Below are 22,150 nucleotides of genomic sequence, written 5' to 3'. Positions count from 1 at the left end.
CTTGAGACCAGACTATGATAAGTGTAGAAGGTACTCAAGCAGGGTCTGTGTAGGACAAGAAGGGGATCTATGGCCTTGCTGTCACACCAGAAGGCAAACCTCCTCCAATTAAAAGAATAACACCTCTTAGTGGAATCTTTCCTGGAAACCAGCAAGACCCAGGAGACACCCTACAAAAGACCCAAGGAAGCGAATTCTAGGCTCTCAACATCCAGGCCGTGAGAGCCAGAGACTGGAGGTTGGGATGCAGAAGCGACCCCTCGTTCTGAGTGATGAGGGTCGGGAAACACTCCAATCTCCACAGTTCTTCAGAGGACAATTCCACAAGAAAAGGGAACGAAATCTGATGCTTGAGTTTCAACAAAGTTTTCCCCACTAGAGGGGAGGATACGCATACAAAAGGCCTGTCCCCCAATGGAGAAGGACGCTAGTCTGTCGTGGGCCTGAAGCCTGGAACAGAACTGAGGGACCTTTGTGGTTGATCTGAGTGGCAAAAAGATCCACCAAGAGTGTGCCCCATGCTTGGAAGATCTTGCGGGCTATGCCCATGTTTAGAGACCACTCGTGAGGTTGCATTATCCTGCTCAGTCTACTGGCCAGGCCATTGTTTATGCCTGCCAGATAAGTGGCTTGGAGAAATATGCCGTGATGGTGTGCCCAGAGCCACATCTGGACAGCTTCCTGACACAGAGGGTGAGATCCGGTGTGACCCTGCTTGTTGGTGTAATACATCACAACCTGACTATCTGTTTGAACTAAGATAATTTGGTTGGACAGCCAATCTCTGAAAGCCTTTAGAGCGTTCCAGATCACTCTGAGCTCCAGAAGGTTGATCTGAAGACCTGTTTCCTGGAGGGACCAGGCTCCTTGAGTGTGAAGCCCATCTACATGAGCCCCCCTCCCCAAGAGTAAAGCATCTGTCGTCGGCACTTTTTGTGGCTGAGGAATTTCAAATGGAGTCCCAAGGTCAGATTGAACCAAATTGTCGACCACTGAAGAGAGCATACAAGCTCGGGGGACACTCAGATGACATCTTCTAGACCCCCCGTGGCTTGATACCACTGAAAAGCCAGGGTTCATTGAGCAGATCTCATGTGAAGATGTGCCATGGGTATAACAAACACTGTGCAAGCCATGTGGCCCAACAATCTCAACACCAGCCGAGCTGTGACCTGCTGCGATGTCCAAACCTTGGACACAAGGGAGAAGGTTGACTGCACACGCCTCTGGGAGGAACGCTCAGACATTCTTTGTATCGAGAAGGGCTCCTATAAACACCAATTGTTGGACAAGATTGAGATGGGACTTGGGGTAGTTTATTACGAACCCTAGTAGCTCGAGCACCTGAATAGTCTTTTGCATGGACTCTCGAGCGCCTTCCTCTGATGTGCTCTTCACCAGCCAATCGTTGAGAAAAGGGAACAAGTGCACTCCCAGTCTGCAAAGCGACAATGCAACTACCAATGGACATTTGGTATATACCCTGGGAGCTGACACGAGGCCAAAAGGCAGTACGAGGCAGTGTTCCCAGCCAAAATCGAAGATACTTCCTGTGAGCTAGAAGTATCGGGATGTAGGTATATGCATCCTTTAAGTCCAGAGAGAACAGCCAATTGTTTTTCTGAATCATGGGAAGAAGGGTGCCCAGAGAAACTATCTTGAACTTTTCTCGGACTAGGATAGTCTTCTTCTGCACAAGGAACTACCTGGAATAGAACTCCTGCCCTTCTTCCCCTGGTAGAACGGGTTTGACCGCATGGGCCTTTAGAAGGGCGGAGAGTTCCTCTGCAAGTACCTGCTTGTGCTGAGAGCTGAATGAATGAGCACTCGATGGGCAATTTAGAGGTTTGGACATCAAACTGAAGGTGTATCCTAGCCGGACTATTTGAAGAACCCACCAGTTAGAGGTTATGAGGGGCCACCTTTGGTGAAAACATTGTAACCTCCCCACAACTGGTATGTTGTCCAGCATGGACACTTTTATGGTGGCTACGGTCTGCTAGAGCCAGTCAAAAGCCCGCCCCTTGCTTTTGCTGGGGAGCAGCGGGGGCCTTAGGCGCATGCTGTTGATGAGAATGAGCACACTAAGGTGTAGCCTGAGCGGGCTGGTGAGCCACCAGAGTGGTAAACACGTAAGAAGCACTCCAGGACCCACCAAAATACCTCCTAGATGAGGTGGTCGCAGAAGGCGCCCGGCGGGGGAGAGAAGACATAGCATCAGTGTGCTTCTTGATCTGGTCAACCAGCTCCTCAGCCTTCTCTCCAAAAAGATTATCCCCCCGGCAAGGGGCATCCACCATTCTCTGCTGGACTGAATGGTCCAGGTCAGAGACACGCAGCCATGAGAGTCTGTGCATCTCTATATCCTGAGCAGAGATTCTGGATGCCACGCGAAATGTATTGTAAGTGCCCCTGGCCAAGAACTTGCGACACGCCTTCTGCCAGCTGATAAGCTGGCGAAAAGGCTCAGCCTGCTCAAGAGGGAGCGCATCAACCAAGTCAGATGCCTCACCGAGTTCCGCAAGTAGACGCTCATGAAGGACTGGTACGATTGAATACAGGCGATGAGCATAGAGGCCTGATACATTTTTTTTTTCCCCAAAAGAGTCCAAGGTTCTAGTTTCTCTGCCTGGGGGAGCCAAAGCAGCATCCACCACCATGGAATTGTGGGGTAATTGAGACCTCGCCAACCCAGGTTCCCCGTGGATCCAATACTGGGTACCTATTTTCTTGGGGACCACAGGGCCAGGGGGGATGCCCAGTTCCACACAAGGACTGCCTTGCGTACCTCGTTCAGAGTGGCTGTCACTGCCTCCTTTGGTGGAGAGGTGTAGTCCAGGACCTTGAGCATCTTAGCCCTGGGCTCATCCTCCACTTCTACGGGGAAGGGTATGGCTTCAGCCATTTCCCGCACAAAGGGGGGAAAGAGAGGCTGTCAGGTGGAGACAGCCTTCTCTCAGGTGGAGGGGAAGGTTCAGAAGGTTTCCCAAAGGACTCATCGGAAGAAAACTACCTGGGATCCTCATCTGACTCCCACAAGCATTCCTCCTCAGACAACACCTCCCTCAGGGATGTCCAAGACTGGGCCCGCCTTGACATCGAGGAACCGTGGCCTTGAGAACGGTGTCGAGGAGTCAGTTCCTGCCTCGACTTCGGCAAAGCTTCCTCCACCAACATCAAAGGACAAATGGCCTGGGTGGCAATCGACACCAGAACTGCAAGCAGCGCCGGTGTCGGAGGCTGCACTGTGGGCTGGGGCCCGCAGCGAAAGGTATGATAGGTGCAAGCAACCCCGATGCACATTGCTGCATCAAATCCTCCAAGAGCTCTGGAAGCAAGGCCCGGAGTCACTTGTCGAGAGCTGCCATCAGTAAAGGCTGAGGGACCAGTGTGGGATCAGGTTGCCTAACCGTCTGGGGTGTGGGAGCAGGATCTTGGCTGCTGGGAGGCACTCGGGCCAGCACCTCTTGAATGGAAGGGGAGCGCCCCTCCCGGTGCTGACGTTTCTCAGGTGCCAGATCCTTTGACGTCCCGGAGCTCCCGGCACCGTATGTCAAAGGAGAACGGTGTCAGTGCTTCTTGGCCTTTGCCTGATGCACCTTTCCGAGACTCCTCGGTGCCGACGAAGATGATGTGGAATCCTCACGTCGCCTCGGGGTCGGGTCCGACGAAGATGCCTCACTGCTCCCAGCGTCTCTGGGCCTCGAATCGCAGCAGCCATCCCTACCTCGACACCGATGCAGACATCGAAAGACCGGACCGAGCTCCCAAAAGTTTCTCTCTTTGAGCCTCTTGGGAACTTTGCGTCCTTTTCTTCATATGAAGACAAAGGATACAATTTGCCTGGCTATGGTCGGGCCCAAGGCACTGAATACACCAAGAATGTGTATCAGTACCCAAGATGGTCCGGTTGTACAACCGGAGTACAACCGCTGCTCCTCAAGTGGAAAAAAAAGAATTGAGGGCACGGCACACGCGACAGAAGGCTCTGGCAACTTTTTTGCTATTTATCATACCGGTTCCTGGGCCAACGCGGATCATCGACCCACTTGTGAGTATAATTAAGCCTACTTGTCCTCAGAGAATAGATCATGATCTATGGCATCGAACACCATTGACACATCAAATTGCAGGAGGATAATTTCCTTGCCCAATGCTAACTAACATTTTATTTCTGCAGTAAGCTGTAAAAGGCATAGTATGCATTGGGTGAAATCCATGCTGGGAGCAGTACAAATACACAGACTCCTTTAAAAAAGGTGAAAATTGGGAGTTCACTACAAATTTCAATAACTTTGCCACCCAGGGAATGCTGACTATGGGCCTGAAATTTTCAACTTGAGCAAGATCTACATCTATGTTTTAAGTATAGGGGTCAGAGCATAAGTACATAAGTATTGTCACACTGGGACAGACCAAAGGTCCTTCAAGCCCAGCGTCCTGTTTCCAACAGTAGCCAATCCAGGTCTCAAATACCTGGCAAGATCCTGAAAAAGTTCAATACATTTTATGCTGCTTATCCCAGAAATAAGCAGTGGATTTTCCCCAAATCAATTTAATAATGGTCTATGGACTTTTCCTTTAGGAAGCCGTCCAGACCTTTTTTAAACCACGCTAAGCTAACCACCTTTACCACATTCTCCGGCAACGAATTCCAGAGTTTAATTACATGTTGAGTGAATAAAGATTTTCTCCGATTCATATTAAAGCTTCATCACATGCCCCCTAATCCTAGTAGTTTTGGAGTAAACAATTTAAGTCTACCCATTCCACTCCACTCATTATTTTATAGACCTCTATCTTCCCTCAGCTGCCTTTTCTTCAAGCTGAAGAGCCCTAGATGCTTTAGCCTTTCCTCATAGGAAAATCGTCCCATCCCCTTTATCATTTTAGTCTCCCTTCTCTGTACTTTTTCTAATTTCACTATATCTTTTTTGAGATGCAGCGACCACAATTGAACACAATATTCGAGGTGCGGTGTCGCACCATGGACCGATACAAAGACATTATGACATCCTCACATTATGACATCCTCACTTTTGTTTTCCATTTCTTTCCTAATAATACCTAACATTCTATTTGCTTTCTTAGCCGCAGCAGCACACTGAGCAGAAGGTTTCAACGTATCATCAACGACACCTAGATCCCTTTCTTGGTCTGTGATTCCTAACGTGGAACCTTGCATTATGTGGCTATAGTTCGGGCTCCTCTTTCCCACATGCATCACTTTACACTTGCTCACATTAAACGTCATCTGCCATTTAGATGCCCAGTCTCGTAAGGTCCACTTGTAATTTTTCACAATCCTCTTGCAATTTAACAACTTTGAATAACTTTGTGTTGTCAACAAATTTAATTACCTCACTAGTTACTACCATCTCTAGATCATTTATAAATATGTTAAAAAGCAGCGGTCCCAGCACAGACCACTGGGGAACCCCACTATCTACCCTACTCCATTGAGAATGCTGATCATTTAACCCTACTCTCTGTTTTCTATCCGTTAAGCAGTTTTTAATCCACAATAGGAAACTACCTCCTATCCCATGACTCTTCAATTTCTTCTGGTGTCTTTCATGAGGTACTTTGTCAAACGCCTTTTGAAAATCCAGATACACAATATCAACTGGCTCGCCTTTATCCACGTTTGTTCACCCTTCAAGGAGTAATTGAAGCTACTTCACTAGGATAAGTACCTTCTGACAACACACTGTTAATCAGGGCAGTGATCCAAACTACTATTAAAGAAGGGATGACTTCCCAATGAGGAAAGGCTAAAGCGGCTTGGGTTCTTCAGCTTGGAGAAAAGGAGGTTGATGGGAGATATGATAAAGGTCTATAAAATAATGAGTGGAGCTGAACAGGTAGACGTGAAGCGTCTGTTTACACTTTCCAAAAATACTAGGACTAGGGGGCATGTGATGAAGTTACAAAGTAGTAAATTTAAAACAAATCGGCGAAATTTTTTTTTCACTCAATGTATAATTAAACTCTGGAATTCGTTGCCAGAGAATGTGGTAAAGGCAGATAGCTTAGCAGAGTTTAAAAAAAGGTTTGGACGGCTCCCTAAAGGAAAAGTCCATAGACCATTATTATATTGGACTTGGGGAAAATCCACTATTTCTGGGATAAGCAGTATAAAATGTTTTGTACTTCCTTGGGATCTTGCCAGGTATTTGTGACCTGGATTGGCCACTATTGGAAACAGGATGCTGGGCTTGATGGACCTTTGGTCTGTCCCAGTATGGCAATACTTACGTACTTATGTACTTAAGGGATCACTATTAAATAAAAAAAAGTTCAAACATCTAAAGATCATCTTTTCCTAGCCAACCTTCCCAAGATCTTTTCAACATCAGCAGAACAGACAGTAGAAAATTCATTCCAGTGTCTATCTGCTGGTATTCCATTCATTGTATAAACTGATGCTCAGTCAATTTCTGCATAACATTATTATTTAAAGCAAACAACTGCTGAATAACATTAACCTTGGATTGAAAGAAATTAACTAATAAATCTGCAGAAGGCTAGGATAATTCAGAATTATTCTTAGTTTTATCAACATTAGTTAATTCTGTATAGATTTTGAATAATGTTTTAGAAGATTTTTCAGATTCCTTTATCTTATTATCATAAAAGTGTACTTTAGCTGTTTGAATATCCTTTCTGTAATATGTGGGTATATGCCTCCTTGAGGTCTAGAGAGTAAAGCCAATCATATCATGGGAAGGAGTGATCCCAGGGATACTATGCAAAGCTTATCTTCGAGGAGAAACTTGTTCAGATCTCGTAGATCAAGAATTGAATGGAGTAGAACCCTGTCCGGTGGAGGGCCTTTCTGCAGGAGGAGGGCCGAGAGCTCCTTTCGAAGGAATCTCATTTGGAGGGAGTTGAAACAAGACTCTCTTGGTGGATGATCAGGGAATCTTTTTTTGCCAATGCAGAGCATAGCCATGCTGAATAGTGTGTGGGACCCATCGGTTGGAGGTTGTGAGAGGCCACCTCTTTTGGGAAGAGAATAAGACTCCTTCTTACAGGTAGGTCACTTGGCGCCAACATATATAATGAGAGACGCTAACACTAGCTCTGTTTATTTCTCCCAATCTGGGTTCACACTCGCGATTAGACGTTAGCTGAGAGGTAAGGCTCTCTTTACTTTCCTCCTAGGTCACTGTAGCATGATACATTCTTTAAAATAATAATGGAGTTTGTTCCTTAGCTAAGATGCCTCTTTATATGAGATATGTATACTGCTTAGTTAGCGTCGCTATAACCATCAACAGTTGAGGTTATACTGAAAAGTTTTTCCCCGAACATACAGTGAGAGTATCATATTAAATTACATCTGCTTCTATATTTAGAATATTGAGAAGTTGATCGCAAAGACGCTCCAGTACAACCATATGAACCATCTTTGAGAGACAAGTGAGTTGTGTCATAGTAACATAGTAGATGACGGCAGAAAAAGACCTGCATGGTCCATCCAGTCTGCCCAAGACAAACTCATATGTGTATACCTTACCTTGAATTTGTACCTGTCCTTTTCAGGGCACAGACCATATAAGTCTGCCCAGCAGTATTTCCTGCCTCCCAACCACCAGTCCCGCCTCCCATCACCAGCTCTGGTACAGACCGTATAAGTCTGCCCTCCCCTATCCTCGCCTCCCAACCATCACCCCCTCTTCCCCCCAACTGCTCCGCCACCCAATTTCAACTACTTATCTGCTTATCCTTTCATTTCAATCCTTGGCAACGCCGAAAAGATAGATACTGAGATTTCTTGCCCAGGCTGTATTTATAATAGGACAGTGTCTTCTTTCTCTAGATAGTACTTCATACTTTAAAGCATAAGGTTTAGAATGTTTGAAACACATAACTTACACCAACACAGAATCTTTTAGACACCTAACTGACATATTCATACGTGTGTATACATTTATCTTTTAGAAATAAAGATTGCTGCATTAGATGATGTAAATATAAGAAGTGAGCTTTCCAATGGTGAGAAGGTAAAATTAAAATTGTTTTGTATCGTTATGTTCATGTGTATGTCTAATTAAGGTTTTTAGTTAGTTTTTAATATACAAATTTTTAAAGTAACTATTTATGTAACATCTGCAGTTGGCTTGTTTATTGATCAATGAAATACATTTTATTGCAGCGTATTTAGTGAACAAGTCAATGATCATGCACATCCATGCATCTATTTTATTTTATCTCATTTTTTTCAATACACTTATCATTGGTGAGTTTAAGAGATTAGGATCTTCATTCATAATCTAATTTTATTTCTTGTATATGCTGATAAGGGTAGCTTCTCTTAAAAGTGTTACCTTTAAAATAATCATAATATACATTTTTTACATCTTCATTTTTGTTTGACTTGTGCATATTCTATTACAATGTTTACTATACATTTTCATTTGTATATTTATGGATATGATTGTTCTACATTACCAATTTTATACTGATTTTATATTTATTTCAATTTTATCTTTATATCATTTGTGATCTATAACGATTTATCATTTTGACTTGCTTTCCTTAGCCAGCTAACTATGGCTATATATATATATGTACTAGTAAAAAAGGCCCGTTTCAGAGACCAATGAAATGGGCGCTAGCAAGGTTTTCATCGTAGTGTGTATGTTTGAGAGTGTGTGTGTGTGAGTGACTTTGTTAGAGAGACTGAGTGAACGTGCGAGTGTGTGGGTTTGTTTGACAACGGTCTGTCCCAGAGCCGGTGGTTGGGAGGCAGGGATAGTGCTGGGCAGACTTATACAGTCTGTGCCCTGAAAATGACAGATACAAATCAAGGTAAGGTATACACAAAAAGTAGCACATATGAGTTTATCTTGTTGGGCAGACTGGATGGACCATGCAGGTCTTTTTCTGCCGTCATCTACTATGTTACTATGAGTGTGGCTGTGTGAGAGTGTGTGTGAGAATGAGTGTGTGTGTGTGAGAGTGTGTGGCTGGAACCCCCCTCCCCCTCTCCTTCCTTCTCCCCCGTTTTCCCTCCCCCCCTTCCTTCCCCATCCCCTCCCCTGCTTCAATAGTAATTTTATTTTATGACAGCTGTCCGCCATTTTCTTTCATGTTAGTCTCCCCTTCTTGCATTTAGTTTATGGGTTTTTTTCTTTCACGGAGGTGGGTGTGTGTGTCGCCACCATTGTTGTTTTTATTGCGCCTGGCCTCTTAACATCGCGGTAGTTTGGTGGAGAAATCAGTTTCTGTTATCTGTGCAGCTTCCCGACCCCCGTAAGATTGTAAAAAAAAAGCCATCGTGTGGCGGCAGCGGCGCTGCTGTAGTCACGCGGGACTCTGCTCCACTCCGCTTCTGCTTTGACGGCAGAGGCCGGTCCTGTAGGTCTGCAGGGTTGCCAGGTGGAAAATTTTTTTCCAGCCCGATCGAGCCCAAAAAACAGCCCAAAACCCGCCCAAACACAAACCCCGCCCCTGACACCCCCACCCCCGCGTCATCACGCCCGCCCCCGCCGTCATCAACCCCGCCCCCGCCGTCACTGGCCCCGCCTTCCACGTCACCGGCCCCGCCTCCCCGTCATCGGCCCCGCCTCCCACGTCATCGGCCCCGCCTCCCCGTCATCGGCCCCGCCTCCCACGTCATCGGCCCCGCCTCCCCGTCATCGGCCCCGCCTCCTACGTCATCGGCCCCGCCTCCCACGTCACTAACCCCGCCCAAAACGTCATTAACCCCACCCAAAAACGTCACTAACCCCGCCCCCCCGCGGCCGAAAAAACCGCACTGAAGGCCAAAAACAGCCCAAAAAACCGCAACCCGCCGCGGGCAAAAATTTCCCGCGGCGGGTCGCAGAAAACCGCCCAATTGGGCGGTAAAACCGCCCACCTGGCAACACTGTAGGTCTGTTGCAGTAGGCCGCTGTAGTGTAGCTCAGTGTCGCGTCGATCAGGTGATCAGCGTGCGTAATGGGTGTGCGATGTCGTTCGTTGCTCCGCCCTCTATGTCATCGCGTTTTGACACGAGGGTGCTGTGATCTTACAACTACAAATTTGGAACGTTGGAGGTGCGTTTTATAAAGAGAGATGATTCTTTACAAGATTCCATTTTATGTTTATCTACAGTTTTTATATGACATCTCTATACAACATATTTTATGTCATTAATTTCAGTAGATATGCATATGCTATGTCTACTCACTGTTTGTTTGTTTGTGTGTGTGCGTGTGTGTGTGTGTGTGTATATATATATATATATATATATATATATATATATATATATATATATACACACCTTTTTATATAATGGTTTTTTGACATCTCTATATGATACATCCTTATGTCATTTATTATACTAGACATGAACACACAGAGTCAACTTGCTGTCTGTATATGCCATTTTCATTTTGGTTTCCACGTTTTTAAATGTTATGCATATGCTGTTTTCTGATAGACTCCTGATGCAGGCCTGACAGGCTGAAACACAGCTGTGTCGAGTTTCACTCACCTATCTTCTTATTGCATTTTTTTAACCTTTTCTGTTTTTAATTATTTTTTGTTTTACGACCAATAAATTTGTTTTTACTGTGTTAACATTTGAAATGTTGTCCTCTCAAATTTTTCAAGTCATCTTCACTGTTTTGTTGTACTTTGTCAAATGTCTTCTGAAAATCCAGATACACAGTCAGTGGCGTAGCTAGGGCTGAATGGGCCTGGGTGGAAAAATTGAGATGGGACCTCTGTAACACCATTGCTCCCAAGGCAGTGGGGACCAGAAATGAAGATGCACATTTCCAAAAGCTGCCATATTACAATTAATAAATTCAGAAAAAATACTTTTTTTCTACCTTTTGTTGTCTGAGCATTGCATTGGTCTTAGCAGCAACAGCTCTCTTCTGCTTTTCTTTTCTTTTTTTTTTTTTTGTTTTTGTTAACTCTCTCCAATATCTCCTGTCATTTTGAAATTTTTTCACTATGTCCAGCATTCATTTTTTCTGTGTGTCCCTATCTGTCCTGTCCAGCATCTGCCCTCTGTTTTCCTGTTCATAGTCTCCCCTCATGTTTAGCATCTCTCTTGTGTGTCCCTTTCCCTCCCTTTGTGTCCAGTTTTGCCCCTCTGTGCCCCTCCATTGGACCTCCACAGCGGGATGCGGCAGAGACAGCCTGAATGATGGCAGAGCCTGAGGCAGGAGCAAATGGACATCGCTCCTGCTTCTTTTCAAGGTATATAAGAGGTGGGGAAAGGGGTGTTGATGGGCCTGGGGAAGTGTAGAAGAGACTAGGGAACATTTTTGAGTAAGCTGGAGGAAAACAGGGCCAGAAAGGTCTGGCCATCTTCAAATCTAGGCTAAAAGCTCACCTTTTTGACACGGCTTTTAACTCCTAACCCTTATTCACTTGTACAGTACTCTTGTATGTTTTATCTTTCCCACCTTATTAATTCCCTTATCCCTTATTTGTCCTGTTTGTCTGTCCTGATTAGATTGTAAGCTCTTTCAAGCAGGGACTGTCTCTTCATGCTCAAGTGTACTGCGCTGCATACATCTAGTAGCGCTACAGAAATAAGTAGTAGTAGTAGACACCAGGGAACTTTTGGTTTTAAGTAAAATAGGGGAAATTGGGATCAGGTAGGGAGGGGGAATTTTAAAGTACACTAGACACCAGAGAAGTTATTTTAAATATTGGGGGTGGGGGGGGGGGGTCAGAAGGAGAGAGGGGGGGCCACTAAACTACCAGGGACTACTACAGGAACTGGTACAGAACGCTGCAGATCCGGCGGCTTGCCGTTTTTAAATTTGCATTTATTTATTTATTTAAAGGAGATCTTTATTAGTAATTAAACTTTTTTTTAAATTTTAGTCACCCTTCCTGACAATGTGCAAGCCAATCACTGACAGGAAGGATGACATTTTGCAATAAGTTGCGGATTATTGCTGCATTCTTAACATGGCAGTAATAGTAATTTGCATGCTCATTGCTTACAGCATGTCACGGTATTTGGGGGTGCTAATTTCGCTGTAGAAATCAATCGGCTTCAGCCCTTTAAGCTGTCAAGTGTCCTGTTTGATGACCTTGTGAGCCCTTGGGTCCCGCAGGGGACAGTCGTCTTCCCCACAGGACAGTCGAGCAACCCCTAATCTTCACCCGCGGCGACCGCCGTTCACCGGGAGTTGAGATCCCAGCTGCAGGCGGCCAGCGGGGCTTCCGGAACCGGGGGGTTGACGGACTGACCAGGCACCGAGGGACCAGAATCATGAACAGCAGCCGTGCAGCGGGTCCAGGCAGGTGGGAGCAGAACAGTCCAGGAACAGGCTGATGATCCAAGCCGGCGGCAAACAGAGCAGTCCAGAAACTGGCAAAAAGGTCAAGGCGGGCGGCAAGCAGAAAAGTCCAGGAACAGGCAAATGGTCAAGGCGGGCGGCAAGCAGAAAAGTCCAGGAACAGGCAAATGGTCAAGACAGAGCGTCAGGGAAATTCACGAAAACAAAAGACTGCACACACAGGCTGGAACCTCTGGAAACAGAAGCCGAAGCAACGTCCTGCCAGGAACCTGCTCCTTAAATACTGTCAGCTACCAGCAGCAGAACCCCAGCTGACAGGGGCGGCCACTTCGGACGACGTTGCCTAGGGAATCTCCCTGATTGGTTCACCCCTGGTCCGCAGGCGGAGCCTCCGCTCAATCGTCCCAATCTGGGTCCTCCAGGGCGGAGTTTCTAGTTCCCGCGCCAGGATGTGGGGAAGACGCCGGCTCCTGCATCTCGGCGCCATCTTCCTTGTCAGTCCGGCCGCGGACTCCATAGCCAGCAATGGGGACACGGAGACCGTGAACGCCGGCCTCCGGACACCGCCTCAATAAGGCCGGCCATCGCCGCAACGGATCCTGGCCCTTAGCCGTGGTCTTGGAAAGGCCGGCCATCGCCGCGAAGGGTCACAGGCCGGCTTGTCCCGCGACCGAGATGGCCGGCCATCGGGGCAGGGACCAGATAAGCCGCCCATGATTGCGGGGGCTCCTCCCTGGGAATCGCCTCCAGGGGAGGAGCAGACTGGGGGAGAGAAGGACGTGACATCAAGTTTCATTGTCTCTTCAACCTCTATCAACGCTCCCCCACTGTTCCTTTTATTGAGCAATAACAAATGCAAGTAACTTAACACTTGGCTGATTATTAATTCCCATGTAACTTTACAGTTTCTCACTAATCTGATGAAGGACTCCAGTTCTTGAAATCTAGTCACAAAAGGATCATGTTAATCTAATAAAATGGTATCATCACATACAAACTGTTTGTTGATCCTTACTTTTAACATGGACTAACATAGCAGCCACAATACTTTTATATGACAGCTTAACTCCCTACCACTGTTTACGTCTCAGCTCAAAATGCACCTTTTTACCTACAACTAGGCATGGTCTGGCTGTTCCAGGGGTAAGCCTGCTGGACACAACTTACATCATCCCCCTGTTGTTTTGCAGTTTCCTCCTTGCTTTCCTATCACTTATTGTAGTTTCTTAGCTTTGCCTCCTCCTCACCTACTTTCCCCTTCCTCTCTCCTGGCCCCTTTCTAATTGCTATTAGTGTACCATTTACCCCCTACTTTTATTTTTGTAAACTGCCTAGATGGTGTCTGATATGCAGTATATCACGTTCTAAATAAACTTGTAAACTTATAGAAAGATAGGCCATATGGTCTATTTTGCTGCCATGTTCTATGTTTCTATATTTATCATTACAGATATGGTCTAACAATGCCTTAGGGCAGGGGTTCTCAACCCAGTCCTCGAGACACACCTAGCTAGTCAGGTTTTCAGGCTACCCACAATGAATAAGCATGAGATACATGTGCATGCCCTACCCCCATGGTATGCAAATTTATCTCATGCATATTCATTGTGGGTATCCTGAAAACCAGACTGGCTAGGTGTGTCCCGAGGACTGGTTTGAGAATCCCTACCTTAGAGAAACGGAACTACAGAATAATGCTGAATGGCTCTGAAACTCTGACAATACAAATGGAAACAGTTTGTTTTGTAAACAAGAACTGTCATATGGTTAACTAATTCTGATAAGTAGTTATTGTGCCATATGGAGGATTTCACTGTAAGCCTTCATTTTTTTTTATTTGAATTTAGACCACACCTTTTCAGTAGCAGCTCAAGGTGAGTTCACTAGGTACTCAACATGGATATAAATTTATAATACATACTCTCTGCACAGTGGATTTCTCCTATTTTAAGACAATTATTAAATAAAAAAAAAGATCTGAACATTTTCAACAGTAGTATTACTAAAGCAGAGTATTTCTAATTGATCAACGTCATGTATCCCAGTACCAAAAGCATCAAAAAGAAAACAAAACATCCAAAGAATTTTCACCTTACCATTCTCCCCCCAGAACTTAACAGACATAGAAATAAGTATGCTCAAATCATTCCATTTAACTTCTGTTCCCAAATATGCCTATATTAAGAGCATAATGCCCTACTGCCCTCTACTCCTCACAGAACCTTAGTCGACTGAATATGCGCTACAAAAACTGTGCCTGCCCTTTTCCTACTGTACAGCAGTGTGCTTGCCCGGACCCGCACAGGATACTGGGTGTAGCTCAATGGGATCCCAATTTGATAATCTCGAATGGCATTGAGAACTCGCAACTCACGGCACATCTTTACAAAGCCATCTGGAGAGAACTTGTCAATAAAGCATTTTCCAAAGGAGGCTGCCTGAAAAATAGAAAACAAAGGAGAACGCTCTCTAAGTCACAGAAACCAAAAGACATTAAATTGGAACAGAAAATATTAATGAAAACATAAGGGGAAGATTCAGAATCATGAGAACTGACCAAAGAAAATAAATGTGACAATTTTCTGATTTCATTAGTTACGCTAAGACTTCTGAATTTTAGATTTGTGATGAGCTGAAATCAAGGGAAAAATCAACAACATTTGTATTAATTCATCTTGCTTTTACCACGAACAATGGCTGTTGTCAGGCTTGTGTTTACTATCCATTTTTTCCTGCATCACTTACCCTGAGCAAAGACTTCTGCATCTCAGGTTCTTGTTCATAGCCTGCTGCTTCTATGCACTGGGTCACTGCCTCAGACAACAGCCCTTTGTCCTTTATCTCTCGCAGGTACTCATCAGCTTTTTGACTTACTTTCTATAGGAGATAAATATAAAGTTATATACATTTTGTAGCCAATGAAGGATGCAATAAAAATCAAAATACCACACAATTAGGGCATATCATGTGGTACGTGTAGAAAACATGCAACAGAGACCACCAAACAAGAAAAATATCAAAATGAAATAAAGGAACAAATGGAGAAAGTCCATGAACTTGATCTCTTTCAACAATAAAATCCAAACATAAATATAAGAATGGTCAAACATACAAATGGGCTAGAGTAAAACATTTAATAGCCACATATAAAAACACAAAAGAAAATACATTAAAATACACAATGGACATTCTGATACATAAAAATTGTTCACTATCATTTAACAGCTTCAAAAGAGGTGTCTGACATTTGACCTGATGCTTGAATCAGGTGCTGTGGTTAGAACTTCATTATGCATCACTGGGGTAGCCATATAAAAGGAGGAAAAGTGAATGAACAAATCAGAGGAATCAAAAATAAACAAAAATGAACACCCCCCCTTGTATAACACTCAACACTTTTACATAAGTACATAAGTATTGCCACACTGGGACAGACCAAAGGTCCATCAAGCCCAGCATCCTGTTTCCAACAGTGGCCAATCCAGATCACAAATACCTGGCAAGATCCAGAAAAAGTTCAATACATTTTATGCTACTTATCCCAGAAATAGCAGTGGATTTTCCCCAAGTCAATTTAATAATGGTCTATGGGCTTTTACTTTAGGAAGCCGTACAGACCTTTTTTAAACCCGGTTAAGCTAACCGCTTTTACCACATTCTCTGGCAACGAATTCCAGAGTTTAATTACACATTGAGAAAGAAAATTTTCTCTGATTAGTATTAAATTTACTACTTTGTAGCTTCATCGCATGCACCCTAGTCCTAGTATTTTTGGAAAAAGTAAAAAAAAATGATTCACGTCTACCCGTTTCACTACACTTATTGTTTTATAGATCTCTATCCCCTCAGCCGTCTTTTCTACAAGCTGAAGAGCCCTAGACACTTCAGAGATCCAAGGGTTCACCTTCCCTGTGTTCGTGACAAATACCCAGGACTAATCCTCAGGGTGTTAGCTGTCAGAGCTTATGTGGGGCCCAGCTGATATTCAGCTAGGACATGCAAAAAAGATACTTTTTCGGGTCCTGGTTGACTATCGAACAGGACCTGCATAAATAGATGTATCCCCTTCAAGAGGACTGCTCCCCCCTCCCCCCCACAATGGCAAGTAAGCACTGGATTTCCCCCCCCCCCCCCCCCCCCACAGTATAGGGCTTACCTACATGTTGCCATGGTGGTCCAGTGGGGTAATGGGCAGGAAGGGGGAAAGGGAAGGGAAATGGGACTTGATATACCGCCTTTCTGAGGTTTTTGCAACTACATTCAAAGCAATTTACATATTCAGGTACTTATTTTGTACTAGGGGCAATGAAGGGATAAGTGACTTGCCAAGAGTCACAAGGAGCAATGGCCACTTGCTGCTGCTGCTGCCTATTGCACCAGCCTCTCCAAAATGGCTGCAGGTGTTTTCTAGTGGCAGCCTTGCAGTACTTCGAAGTGGGGGGCTCCTTGGATTCTAGAGTGGGGGGGTGAGAAGGGGAGCAGGCATCCTGAAAGGAGGGGCTCTGGTGTGCTTCCGGGTGGGTGGGTGGGGAGGACCAGGAGGAGTTCCATATATGGTGGGGAAGGGGGATGGTAGGATATTGGACCAGGACCTAGAAGCTAACCAGTCACAACCCAATATTCAGACCAGTGCCCGGCTGACTTTACCGCATAAAGTTAGGACAGCATTTATTCTGTCCTATCTTTACACAATTGCTCAACCTATCAGCAGCCTGAAAATCTCTACTAACCGGCAACTTTTAAGTCAAATGCAAAGTGCTGATAAGGAAGGCTAAGAGGGACTTTGGAAAAAAGATTGCGTTGGAGGCAAAAACACATAGTAAACATTTTTTTTAGGTATATTAAAAGCAAGAAGCGGGCAAAAGAATCAGTTGGACCGCTAGATGACCGAGGAGTAAAAGGGGCGATCAGGGAAGACAAGGCCGGGCGATCAGGGAAGACAAAGCCGTAGCGGAGAGATTCACCGAGGAAGATTTGGGTGGGATACCGGTGCCAGAAATGGTATTCAAAGCTGAGTCAGAGAAACTGAATGAATTCTCTATAAACCTGGAGGATGTAATGGGGCAATTTGACAAATTAAAGAGTAGCAAATCTCCTGGACCGGATGGTATTCATCCCAGAGTACTGACGGAACTGAAAAATGAGCTTGCAGATCTATTGTTAGAAATATGTAATTTATCCTTAAAATCGAGCTTGGTACCGGAAGACTGGAGGGTGGCCAATGTAATGCCGATTTTTTAAACAGGTTCCAGAGGAGATCCAGGAAATTATAGACCAGTGAGTCTGACGTCGGTGCCAGGCAAAATGGTAGAGACTATTATTAAGAACAAAATTACAGAGCATATTCAAAAGCATGGATTAATGAGACAAAGTCAACATGGATTTAGTGAAGGGAAATCTTGCCTCACCAATCTACTACATTTCTTTGAAGGGGTGAACAAACACGTGGATAAAGGTGAGTCGGTTGATATTGTGTATCTGGATTTTCAAAAGGCGTTTGATAAAGTGCCCATGAAAGACTCCAGAGTTGCTTGGCTTGTTTGAGCCTGCACAGCACCCGTAGCTGCCTGGTGATTGCTGCAGCTGAATCTCAGCTGCTGCTGGGCTTATTAGCCATGTGGAAACTGCTTGGCCTTTGCATCGCCTAAGGCCCTGGTTTGTTGGTGCTTGCTGCACTTCTGCCTAGTCCAGTTTATAGTCTGTATTCTTGCCTGATTCTAGTTTAGTCTTTGTGTAGTTTCGTGTACTTTATTGCTTGTTTCCCAGTCTTGTTTCTTGTTTGTATGTCTTTGTCTAGTTCTAGGTTGTCTGTGTTTCTTGTTCAGTGGCTGCCTGGCAGCTTTCAGTCCTGTTCCTTATCTATCAGTGTCTGTTCCCTGTTTCAGTGGCTGCTTGCAGCTTTCAGTTCTGTCCCTTATCTGTCTTAGAGTCCTAGTGTATATCCTGCTGGTATCCAGTTCTGGCCCTGTCCGGCAAGTCCTGCCGGCCACCTGCACCCAGGGGCTCAACTCCTGAGGAATGGTGGCCAAGTGCAGGTGAAGTCTAGCTGGCCCTGTCAGAGTTCTGCCTTATCCCTGTGTGGGATGGTTTTGCCTGCCACTGCCACTCCTCGGCAGTGGCCCAAGGGCTCAAAAACCTAGTTCCTGTGTTTTGAAAAACGTGACATCTAGGTGTTGTTGTTGATGATATGTTGAAACCTTCTGCTCAGTGTGCTGCTGTGGCTAAGAAAGCAAATAGAATGCTAGGTATTATTAGGAAAAGAATGGAAAACAAAAATGAGGATGTTATAATGCCTTTGTATCGCTCCATGGTGCAACCGCACCTCGAGTATTGTGTTCAATTCTGGTCGCCGCATCTCAAAAAAGATATAGTGGAATTAGAAAAGGTGCAGAGAAGGGCGATGAAAATGATAAAGGGAATGGGACGACTTCCCTATGAGGAAAGGCTACAGCGGCTAGGGCTCTTCAGCTTGGAGAAAAGGCGGCTGAGGGGAGATATGATAGAGGTCTATAAAATAATGAGTGGAGTTGAACAGGTAGAGGTGAAGCGTCTGTTTACGCTTTCCAAAAATACTAGGACTAGAGGGCATGCGATGAAGCTACAATGTAGTAAATTTAAAAAGAATCGGCGAAAGTTTTTCTTCACTCAATGTGTAATTAAACTTTGGAATTCGTTGCCAGAGAATGTGGTAAAGGCGGTTAGCTTAGCAAAGTTTAAACAAAGGTTTGGACGGAATCCTAAAGGAAAAGTACTACTACTACTACAAATCATTTCTATAGCGCTACAAGTCGTACGCAGCGTTTCACAATTGAACATGAAGAAAAGACAGTCCCTGCTCAAAAAAGCTTACAATCTAAATCAGGACAGACAGACAGGACAAATAAGGGATAAGGGAAGGACAGACAGATAGGACACATAGGGAAAAGGGACTATTGAAAAGAGGAAGACAAGATAAAGGTTAAGAGCAGGTGACAGGAATTAAAAGTAGCATCAAACAGGTAGGCCTTTAGCCCGGATTTGAAGGCGGCCAGGGATGGAGCTAGACGTAATGGCTCAGGAAGTCTATTCCAGGCATAGGGTGCGGAAAGATAAAAGGAACGGAGTCTGGAGTTAGTGATAAAGGAGAAGGGTGCAATTAGGAGAGATATGCCTAGTGAATGGAGTTCCTGGGAAGGAGTGTAGGGAGAGATGAGGGTGGAGAGGTAGTGAGGGACAGCAGAGTGAATGCACTTATAGGTTAATAAGAGGAGCTTGAACTGTATACGGAAACAGATAGGGAGCCAGTGAAGTGACTTCAGAAGAGGGCTGATATGGGCATAGCGACTTTGGCGAAATATTAATCATGCAGCAGAACTTTGAACAGATTGAAGAGGAGAGAGATGGCTGAGAAGAGGAGACCTGTGAGAAGCAAGTTGCAGTAGTCCAAGCAAGAGGTGATGAGAGTGTGGATGAGGGTTCTGGTAGCGTGCTCAGAAAGGAGAGGGCGAATTTTGGCGATATTATAGAGGAAGAACAACAGGTTTTAGCAATCTGTTGAATATGTGCAGAGAAGGAGAGGGAGGAGTCGAAGATGACCCCAAGGTTACGAGCAGATGAGACAGGAAGAATGAGCATGTTGTCAACAGAAATAGAGAGTGGGGGGAGGGGAGAGGTGGGTTTAAGTGGGAAGATAAGGAGCTCAGTTTTGGACATATTGAGCTTCAGGTGGCGGTGAGACATCCAGGCAGCAATGTCAGACAGGCAGGCAGATATCTTGGCCTGGATTTCTGCCGAGATTTCTGGTGTGGAGAGATAGATCTGGGTGTCATCAGCGTAAAGATGATATTGAAAACCGTGGGCTGAGATCAGAGAACCAAGGGGAGAAGTACATAGACCATTATTGAATGGACTTGGGGAAAATCCACTATTTCTGGGATAAGCAGTATAAAATGTTTTGTACTTTTTTGGGATCTTGCCAGGTATATTGTGACCTGGATTGGCCACTGTTGGAAACAGGATGCTGGGCTTGATGGACCTTTGGTCTTTCCCAGTATGGCAATACTTATGTACTATGTACTGCTTTGGCCTGGGTTCTCTGGGGTAGTGTTGCCTACTTGTAAGGGTTGTCATCCTGCTTGTCCTTAGAGACTTGATTGGTCTTATGGACTTATTACAGGAAATATAGTACACGTATGCTGCCCATGAAACTGAAAATAGCAAACGAGGTACTGGAATGCAAGATAACAAAAACTAAGGACAGACTAGAGGAGTCAGGTCTGCAGTAGGAAGAGAAATTTTGTGATCTTTTGACCTTTACTTCCACTCATAGCTATGTTTTGGGGGTTTTTTTCCTATAAGCATTTACCGATGGGTTAGTGGCCAGATTTTGACTATATTCCAGGTCCCTCCTGGCTCTGTTTCTACAATCTCATATCTCACTGCATTATTATTAGAATTTACCATTGCCACAACAATTTTTATCTTTACTACTTGCTTTCCTTCTGTGGAAACTTTAACAGAAACTTAAAAAATAACATAAATTTAAGAAGCTAAGCAGCTAAAAGGAGAAATAAAGGTTACCTCTAACTTTCTGAATTAAGAAAATGTTCATCAAAGGGCTTGCCTAATTTTCACCAGAGAAGTTTTGAAAATCTGTGTCATGGAAATAGTATAAGTAATAATTTTCATCAACAGAAGTGAAAATTTCAGATAGGATGAAAACATGCTGGGCATTAATAACTTTACCTCACAGAGATCTATTCTGAGCCTAGAGGAGCATCTATGATGGGTCCGGAGAGTGCAGGTATCTCCGCAGATGAAATCTGCTGCCTGACATAATTTGTTGGGGGCCTTTCCGGACGCTTTTCCCACAACGTCCTAGCACAGAACACAAGCCACTCCTACTACCACTTATTATTATTTCTATATCTCCTTGTGAGCCCTTTAGGAGCCAGGAGCTATAGTTGTCTATAGTGTAAGAATGGGAAAGCAGAAAGGCAGAATTTTAAAAAAAACAGCAGTTGCTGGTAAAGAGATCAATGGATCAACCTTTGCAAGTATTATCTGCCCCTGCATCCTCTGAAACTTTTAATGTTATATCCTCTACACACACACTAGTGGGAGCTCATAAACTGACTGAGGACGAGTCACTGTGCAGGAGGAAAAAGCCTCAAGAAGCTCACTAGCTTTAGAAACACAGAGCAGGGCTGCTTCATCACTGGCTAGAAAAAAACCTTCTCTAGTGCCATTAGACAACGGTTGTTGTAAAAGCTCCCTTGGAGTTGAGGCTGGATGCCAAAGAAACAGTACAAATGGTTTCTGCTACTATTTATTTATTTGTTGCAGTAGAATCTATTTGGAATGGTAGTGTGCACTGATACTTTTGTTAAACAGATGTTACCTAAGTTATGCCAATTTACTCAAGATTCAGTTACAAAGATTAAGGAATTTGACTCCAAATTGGTTGATGTAGAGGAAACTCAGCATAAATTGGATCAATCTGTTGCTACAATGCAGTCCGCAGTAATTTATACTATAATAGATAGTGCAAGGATTCATGCTCAGCTTGAAATACATGAGAATTCTCTTAGGGCTATGAATCTAGGGAAAGGGAACGGGAATGGGGCTTGATATACCGCCCTTCTGTGTTTTTTGTAACTACATTCAAAGCGGTTTACATAGTATACACAGGTACTTACATAAGTACATAAGCATCGCCATGCTGGGATAGACCAAGGGTCCATTGAGCCCAGCACCCTATCACCGATAGCGGCCAAAAGAAAAGCAATTTGCCCCTCCCCTCCTAGAAATAGTGTATTATTCCCTCGTCCATTCAATAACATTCTACGGCCTTTTCCTCCAGGAAGTCGTCCAACCTTTTTTTGAAGTCTGCTAAGTTAACTGCCTTAACC

At 44.6% G+C, this 22,150-nt stretch overlaps 1 protein-coding gene across 1 annotated transcript in view; it reads right to left on the bottom strand.

Moving 5' to 3' along the window:
• Window positions 1-22,150, bottom strand: part of VPS16 (VPS16 core subunit of CORVET and HOPS complexes) — a 926,204-nt gene that overhangs the window by 436,227 nt on the left and 467,827 nt on the right. Inside the window, 2 exon segments of the mRNA XM_030208841.1 lie at window positions 14,571-14,698; window positions 15,006-15,137. Of these exon segments, the coding sequence (XP_030064701.1) occupies window positions 14,571-14,698; window positions 15,006-15,137 (260 nt within the window).

The sequence above is a fragment of the Microcaecilia unicolor genome, chromosome 7, assembly GCF_901765095.1.
Source record: "Microcaecilia unicolor chromosome 7, aMicUni1.1, whole genome shotgun sequence".
Lineage (NCBI taxonomy): Eukaryota > Metazoa > Chordata > Amphibia > Gymnophiona > Siphonopidae > Microcaecilia > Microcaecilia unicolor.
The sequence above is the reverse complement of the archived record's forward strand: the minus strand, read 5'-3'. Positions and strand labels throughout refer to the sequence as shown.